Source organism: Vombatus ursinus, unplaced genomic scaffold (assembly GCF_900497805.2).
Source record: "Vombatus ursinus unplaced genomic scaffold, bare-nosed wombat genome assembly UNPS02014447.1, whole genome shotgun sequence".
Classification (NCBI taxonomy): Eukaryota; Metazoa; Chordata; class Mammalia; order Diprotodontia; family Vombatidae; genus Vombatus; species Vombatus ursinus.
Window position 1 is genome coordinate 25,903 of NW_020954225.1, and position 8,606 is coordinate 34,508.

Genomic DNA, 8,606 nt, shown 5'->3' on the forward strand with positions numbered 1-8,606 from the left:
CCCTATAATTGCCACCATAACGTTCCTGAGTTCGTCCTTCCATCCTTCCCTCCGTAACATATTAGAATGAAAGATGAGGAGCGAAGTTTCTTTTCCTGAAAAGAATCATGCTTCGTTCTTTGGAATGAAATAAAAGACAATTGAGAAAAGGGGCGCGCTTGCTCCTCTGGATTGTCTCTCTGCTCCTTCTCGTCCTATGAGAAGGGACCTGAGGCCCAGGGGGGAGGAGGAGCCTCAGAGACAGTTTCCCACCTACCCCCTCTGTGCCCCTCCCCTTGCAGGTCTTCAAAGAGGTCCGCCAGGCCTCTATATAAAACGTCTCGCAGGGGGTGGCTGGATTGTTCTCTTTCAGCGCTTAGGTGGTGTTTTGCAACCATGTCTGGTCGCGGCAAGGGAGGCAAAGGGTTGGGGAAAGGGGGCGCTAAGAGGCACAGGAAGGTGCTGCGCGATAACATCCAGGGCATCACCAAGCCTGCTATCCGCCGTCTAGCTCGGCGAGGGGGCGTGAAGCGAATCTCGGGGCTGATCTACGAGGAGACCCGCGGGGTGCTGAAAGTGTTTCTGGAGAACGTGATCCGTGACGCCGTCACTTACACGGAGCACGCCAAGAGGAAGACTGTCACCGCCATGGACGTGGTCTACGCTCTCAAGCGCCAGGGCCGCACTCTCTACGGCTTTGGCGGCTAAACGTATCTGCGGGTGTCGTGCGTGCGCCGTCCGCTCTTCATTCCCCAAAGGCCCTTTTCAGGGCCGCCCATCTTCTCACTTAAAGGAGCTGTGGTATTTTATTGTTTAATTCTGGGAAGCTGGCTACTTTCTCAAGGCGGAAAGGGGTGAGTTCAACTGTTCACCGTGAGGGTTTGGTTTTGGCGTTTCTTCAGCTTCAGCCTTATTCAGGTTCCGGTTTCTTAGGCATGGGCAAAAAAATGAGCGTGCGGGCCTGGTTATGGGGAAAGGTAATCCAGCTACCACGTTGTAGCGCAAAGAATTTGCATGCCGGTTAACCACTGGCGTCTGGTTGAGCTTGTGGAGATTAACGCATCTCCCTGTGCACGTCAGCCTCGGTTTGCAGCCTTGTTAGTCCCCCACGTGGATTTACGCAATCACATGGAAACATGGCCACTCCTTGGAGGACCTTACTTTCTCTTTACGGGCTAGTTTTCTCTGTACGGGAAAAAAAACACCTCATTTTTAGGGAATGCAAAGGTTCTGACTCTAGCACCTCAAGTTCTACTATTGAATGAAAATGTTTTATTATAGATGTAGTGCTTTCAGATTTGCAAAGTACCTGATGGACACTTCGAACCTCGCTAACTCTCCAGGGCATTCCTGAAGGGGGTAGATGCCATTATCCACATTTGGGGGGTGGGGAAACAGCCCCAAAATGATTACATCACTGGCTCACCGTCGTCCCCAGTGGAATTCTAAGACAAAGCTAGTGCTCTAGCCATTACACCATGCTGCCTCCTCGTGGCTGTGGGTTGGTTGTAAGTTAGGAAACCTCTACCCTGCTTCTGACTGTTATTACTGGCCCATCTGACTTTGAGAAACTCATTTCACCCCCTGGGCCCTCATTTTGTGCAGTGACTGCTAAATCCTATAATCACGCCTTTCAGTGGTTTAACAGAATCAGCATCTCAGGCCTTCACCTTTTGGGGAATTCACTCTCCTCAGACTGATTTTCAGAGCCTCACACTCTCCTTCATCCTCATCTGCAAAATAAAAGGCTTGGATTATACAGCCTCTGAAATCACAGTAGCCTCTACTCCGCCAGCAGCTATAATTAGTTTCCTGCCCTGGTGGACAAGAATGATGCTGGGGCTGTTGGCAAAGAAAGGGCAGGTTGATGGCGGAGAAGACGACATCACCCATAGAAAAGCTTCTGCTCTAGATGCCCAGGAGACAGACATATCCAGGTGGAGATGGCCAGCAGTTCATGTGGCACTGCATTTCACGAGAGAAGTTGGGGTAGGTAACCTCATACCCTTGCAATAGCTCCACTACCCACTTCTGACTAGTCCTTCTTTCTTCCCATTGCCAACATCACCTAGTAGGCTTCTAGCCCTCACCTCCAAGTAGATCTATCTCCATCCATTCTGCCCCCTGGTCCAGACAACCCCCAAGATACCTACTTATGGATAACTGCTTAGAATTCTCCAAGAGCCCCTGGGAAAGGTATACAAATAGTCAGACTTCCAATGTAAATAGATGTTCTTGGTCTCTGAGGGGGAATCCATAACCAGTCATCAAGCCTCCTAGTAACCGATTGACAAATCAATCAGGATTCCCAAACACAATGAAAAGTGACTCTTTTTTACTGCCTTTTAATATGCTTAAAAGCCTCACTGATTAGAAAAATGAAAAGCAAATCTTGTGAATCATCTTGTTCCCTGACAATGTGGAGAGAGAGAGAGAGAGAGAGAGGAGGTCTTGCCACAGTGCAAATGGAAGTAGTCCCCACTCTTACCCACAACCTCATGCTAGAGCCTGTGCAACTGAGCTCCTTGGTTCCTTGTGGAAATGAAGTCCCCAATTTTACCTTCTCCAATAGGGAAGTAGGGATGGGGGAAATTTCAAGTCAGGCAAAACTTACCAAGAATCTTAGTGCCAGGCTGTTGAAGGACTCCTCAAGTTAGACTCCTATCTAGAGCATCCCAGGCCCTATACCACCTTTACTTGCCTCTTTCCCCACCCCCCAACCCCCTTCCACCCCTGCCAAACCCTTACCCAGCCCAGGTCTCAGACCCTGGGAGAGAAAATTGTTACTCCTAAGAGTCAGGCAAAGGGTACTGGTTAGGAAAAATGTTACTGTCCAAAAGATTGGCAGTGCTTTTGCCCAAGGTGCCCTCTGAGAGGTGTGGCTTCCAAGAACAGCCATAGCACAATTTGTTTAACTGACACCTGGGTAAAACTGTCGGCGTTCATGTTGGCTATGCTTTTCTGATTCCTGGTAGCTCCCTCTTCCCTCAGGCACCTTACAACATTGCCCTTTTCTGTTAGCTAAATCTTAGACTACTGTCAAGGGACAGTGCTCTAGTGCTACCCACTCCACAAATCCTTTGGATTATTCCACCCCACATTCTGCTCTCCCTTCTCTGAACATTTGTAACTCTTGTTGTCACTGCTATTCTACCAAGAACCTAATGGTTCTGTTTAAGGTGGGTCTGTCTTGTCACCCCAGTTATGTTTTTTTTTCCTGTTTTTTCATAACATCACTCAGCACTTAATGCCATATTCCACAGGTGGGAGAGTATGACCGGAAAAGGGAGTGGGACCCCTAAGAACTGAAATTGAGAGACATGTTAGAAGAATAAAAAGAAGCCATTCAGCACCCTAGGAAGATCTTGAATGGAGGATTTATGGGAAAATAGGGACAGGAATCAGGATGAAAAAGGGGAGAGAGAGAGAGAGAGTATGTGTGTATTTGAGTGTCTATTGAAGAGAGAGAGAGACTGAGACCTGCTTTTGGTGAATGTGTCACTTAAAGTATCAAGAAAGTGTGAGTTTTCTTTCTGGAACAAAACTGGAACAAAATCTGATTCCAGTGATAGAGACATTAACCAGTACGAAACAGTTTTGGTGATTACAGCTTTGGAGTATAGCAATATTTCTAACATCAATCAACCAATTAACTTATAGTCCTGGCGACCCCCACCTCCAGTTTATTGAATGTTGTTTATTTAATGAATTGAAGAAATCTCTTTTCCTCATCAGAAGTTGCTCACATCTCTCTGTGTATCCAAATCGCCAAACTCCTAAGATTAACTGAATACTAAAGGTACAGGTCATGTAATTTTCATGACATAATCAGTAATAGCATGGAGATCACAATAATCATTTTACAGTGTTTTTAGCTATGAGAATGATCCACAGCCAGAGTCTCCTCTAACTGTCGCTGTAAATACAGATGACCTCTCCCTACTTCTGTAAGCATAGTTCCACCATTCTGTTCACTCAAGGTGCCGGCCAAAGTCTCTCAGAAGAATTTTCGTCAAGCTCTTTGCAAGATAAAAGTTAACAGTTCTATCATCAAAGAATGAAGGTCCTTCCATCTTCTTTGTCTCTGTTGTCTACAGTTTCTCACAAGCCACAGCTCTTAACAGTTAGTCCCTTTCCAGACTCACCCCTCATAGAATTACCTTTTAACACAAGTTGTTCTTCCACCCACCCCCACCCCCAGCTACACACAAACATGGTCATACCCTTCCTTTTCCCATCACCCACAAGTGCACCGTTTCTATGTCCACGAACTCTGAGGTTGCCTTATTTGATCACAATCTATTGTCATGTCACTGATTTTGCCCTGCTACGCCTCAGCCTTAGATCACTCCTACCATCCACTGCCTTAGATGCTGTGCCTGTGCTGCCAGATGTAAGTGGAGAAAAGTCATAAAAACCATGCTGACTGGGTCCACCACAAATTTATGGAGGATCCTCACTGCGGCTAGGCAATCCTTTTATGCCTCCCTAATTAATCCACTGTCTCATTCACCACAGTGGTTCTTCCAAACATTTTCATCCCTCCTGAAACCTCTCGTGGTTTTCCCTCCTCCCACCCTCTCAAACAAGAACTTTTTTGCCTTATATGTTAATAAAAAAGTTGAGGCCTTTTGCTGAGAGTTACCTTTTCTCCCTTTTTCCTCATCTCAAATCCCCCAGTTGCCTTCTGCCGCTATCTCCTCCTTCATCCTTGTCTGATATAATGAGGTGGCCTTTCTCCTTGCCAAGGCCACCCCTCTACCTGCACAAGAGATCCTGTTCCATACTGTCTCCTCCAACAGATTGTCCCCCACTTCCATCATCCCCACTCTCTCACTTATCTTCAGTCTCTCCATGACTACTGGCTGCTTCTTCACTGTCCACATACATGCCCATGTCTCCTTCACCCTCACTTGATCCATCTATCCCTATTGTCTCTTATCTTCCCTGCCTATCGTGACTAAATTCTTCAAGAAGACCTCCAGGTGCCTCCAATGCTTCTCCTCTCATTCTCTTCTTAACTTTCTAGTCTGACTTCTGACCTCACCTACCAACCAAAACTTCTCTCTCCAAAGTACTAATCACCTTCTAATTGCCATATCAGTGGCCTTTTCTGAATCCTTATCCTTCTTGACCCCTCTGCAGCCTTTGCCACCGTGGATCTGTACATTCTCTTTTCTTTTGGTTTTCAAGACACAGCTCTCTCCTAAATCTTCTCCTACCTACCTGATTTCTCCCCAGTCTCCTTTGCTGAATCTTCATCCTTCTCATTCTTGCTAATTATTGATGTCCCACAGGGTTCTGTCCTGGACCCTCTTCTCTTCTCCCTCTACTTTATTTCACTTGGTGAGCTCAGGAGCTCCTGTGGATTCAATTATCATCTTTGTGCTGATGATTGTCAGATCTACATACTCAGCCCTAACCTCTCTGCTGACTTGATTATCACCTCTCCAACTGTCTATTGGTCATCTCAAATTGGAAATTATATAGATATCTCAATCTCATATCTAAAACTGAACTCATCTTTCTCCCCAAATCCCCTGCCTCCTTCCAAACTTCTCTTTATGGTCAAGAGTACCACTGTCCTTCAGGCTTCCAACCCAAATGTTCTGCCTGCCTCCTCACTATCTGTCAACACTCCTCCCATATCCACTATGTTATTAAAGTCTGTTGATTTTACTTTTGTGACATCTCTCAAATATTCCATCTTCAGTCTGATACTGCAACTAACCTGGTACCGGCCCTCATCATTTTCACGCCTGGGTTATTGCCTGCTGGTGGGCCTGCTCACTACAAGTCTTTCCCCACTACAATCCATCCTTCATTCGGTCAACCAAGTGATTTTCCTAAAGCATAGATCCAACCATGTCACCAATCCCAGCTCTCTCCCAGGACACACATAAATACTCTCTCTCTGTGTCTCTCTCTTTCTGTCTCTGTCTTTTTCTCTGTCTCTGTCTCTGTCTCCCTCTGTCTCTCTCTCTCTCCCTCTCTCTCTCTCTCTCCCCCCTCAGATGGCTCCTTATCATCTCCAGGATCAAATATAAACCCTCTGTTCAGAAATCTTCATAAGCAACACTCCCCCCTTCTTCCCCCTCTCCATTCTTACATATTTAAAAATTGTATTTTTATTCCATTAAATATTCCCCAATTACATTAAAAAAAATTTTAACATTCGTTTTGTAAGAAATTTTGAGGTCCAAATTGTCTCTCTCCATCCCGCCTTCCTCCCAGCTATTGAGAAGGCAAGCAACAGGGTATCGATTATACTTGTTCTTACACTTCTCTAACCTTCTCTACTCTAGTATACAGCAACATTGATCTTCTCGGTAGTCCTCGTACAAGACACTCATTTTCCAACTTTGGGCATTTTCACTGACTGTCGTTCACCCTTGGCGTTTTTTCGCTTCTCATTTCTGCCTCCTGTCTTCCCTTTCTTCTTTCAAAGTCTTAGCAAAAATCTCTGCCTTCCTTCTACAAGAAGTTTTCCCCAACCCCCATTCAGGCTATGCTTTGCCTCTCTTGATTATTTCCAGTGTATGATAATGTGTATAAAACTTACTTATACACAGTTGCTTGCATGTTGTCTCCCTCTTAGACTTTGAGCTCCTTAATACCAGAAACCATCTTTTGCCTTTCTTTTATGTCTGGGGTTTATCACAGTGCCTGGCACGTAGAAGGCAATTAAAAATGTTGCTCACTGGCTAAATGACTCAAAGTCCTCCTAGATTTGAGTAGTTCTATGTCAAGTGATTTGGGTTAAGGTGGTGGGATAATGAGTAGGTTGGTTCTCAGTGAATCTCTTAGCATATGTGCTTCCAAGAAGCTTGGATGGACATGGAATACCTGAATGGGTATCTCAGGAGATGACCAGGACAGTAAATTTCAAGTACTGACACTGCTTCCTGCTCCCTGTGATGGGCTAGAACATTGGTTAGGGACAGCAGCTGTCCTAGGAGGAAGTGGGTACACGAGCTGTTCCCTGGAAGGTTATGGAGAGCTCTTGCAGAGGGATCAATGAAGGTACAAGAGTTTCCCGTGAGTAGCACCACAGATACAGTGGGCCCCAGTGTGGGCAGTGTCAGCATAGCCAGGAAATCTTGGGTGGTGCCTAGGGAGTGAGGTTCAACATAATCATTAAAAGCAAGATCTGTCAAACCTAACTCTGGCCCCTAATTCACCCTCACATAAACTCCCTAAGTCCTGCCCAGGGCTCTCATTGCTTATGACCGTCTCAAGCTGGAGGGATCTCCTTGTCTGGATCTTCTGTCAATGGAATGAAGAATCATTTCATGTATTATAGTTGAGTTTAAAAAAAAAGGAAGGTTGTTTCTCATCAAAACTGTGACCCATTATTGTTGTTTGTAAGTTTTATTTTTTTTTAAAAATACTAGATATCCTCATCTTACTCAGACTGGAAGTGCAGGAGTTACTCATAGACCTGGGCTTGGTCTCTTCAGCAGGGTTGTCTTGTTTCCAGCCTGGGAGCCCCTCTGCCCCTGGAGGCTCCTTGTGTTAATGATGATTTCAGTGAGGACACCTGATAAGCCCAGCCCACTGCAGCTCAGAACTCCTGAGCTCAAGAGATCCACCAACCCCAGTGATCCCCCTACTAGGGACTGCAAGTGTGCTCCACCACACCTGGCAGCTGAAACCCATCGTGATGGCTTCAGGTAAGGCCCAAATCTCTGGTCCTCCCTAATGATCCTCTGGAGCTGGTAGAGACAGGGGAGGAATAGTTAGCCTACCCTCACCCTCATTTCCCTCAGATAGGGGAGCTTATGGAAATAGAGGGACAGACCTAGGGCTGATGCCTGTAACTTCAGTAAATATAAAATGAGCAGGCCAGGCAAATCTCCATAACCCAAGATGCTAGGTAGTATTTCTAGGGTATGAGGATGCTTTTCTTCCCTCTACCCCACATGAAAAAGGGGTGCACCAACCCTAGAACTCTGCCCCCCATCCCCCCCACAACACACATATTACCTACTTCTTCCTGTTTTTTCTACCTTCATTTGTATGAACTGGTACAGAATTAAATGAGCAGCATCAGGAGCACAACTTATAAAAATAACAATTTGTAAAGACAAACAACTTGAAAGAGGAACTCTGATCATTGAATACAATGCTCAGCTGTGGTTCCAGAGTCTCAAGGAGGTTATTCACCTTTTGACAGAAAGGTAATGGACTCAAGATAAAGAATGAGACGTACATTTTAGGATATGGCCACTGTGGGAATTTGTTTTCCTTGACTATGCAGATTTTTACATGGGATTTTTTTTCTTTCTTTTTTTATTGTGTGGCTAGGGAAGACATAATAAATGTCTGACAACTGAAAAAAATAAAAAGGCATAAGGATATCCCCCCCCCCCCCCCGCAAATCACAGAAGGTAACAGATGGCAGACCAGAAATAATTACAGACGATCAGGACAGCTTTCAAAGGTTCATGTTGAATATATTGGAAAGGTAACATATTTAGCTTTCAGGCAATGGGGGCCGAGCTAGGCAGTGTTACATGTGGGACCTTGAGTGGGATAAAATGGTCCCTTTGCATCTATGGGGACCTTTGGAGAGATTTCTTCCTGGGACTTTTGATTTTAGATATCCTAGACTTCAAGATCGTAGA

At 45.4% G+C, this 8,606-nt stretch overlaps 1 protein-coding gene across 1 annotated transcript; it reads left to right on the forward strand.

Annotated features, from left to right (window-relative positions):
* The first annotated feature begins 365 nt into the window (after positions 1 to 365).
* LOC114042406 (histone H4) lies at positions 366 to 688 on the forward strand. Its single transcript, XM_027861096.1, has one exon. It carries the CDS (start codon positions 376 to 378, stop codon positions 685 to 687), a length of 312 nt encoding a protein of 103 aa, XP_027716897.1. The 5' UTR covers positions 366 to 375; the 3' UTR covers position 688.
* The last annotated feature ends 7,918 nt before the right edge of the window (positions 689 to 8,606 follow it).

Bases quoted from the DNA above. Each gene is read 5' to 3' on its own strand.
- LOC114042406 (XM_027861096.1), top strand. From the start codon at position 376: ATGTCTGGTCGCGGCAAGGGAGGCAAAGGGTTGGGGAAAGGGGGCGCT.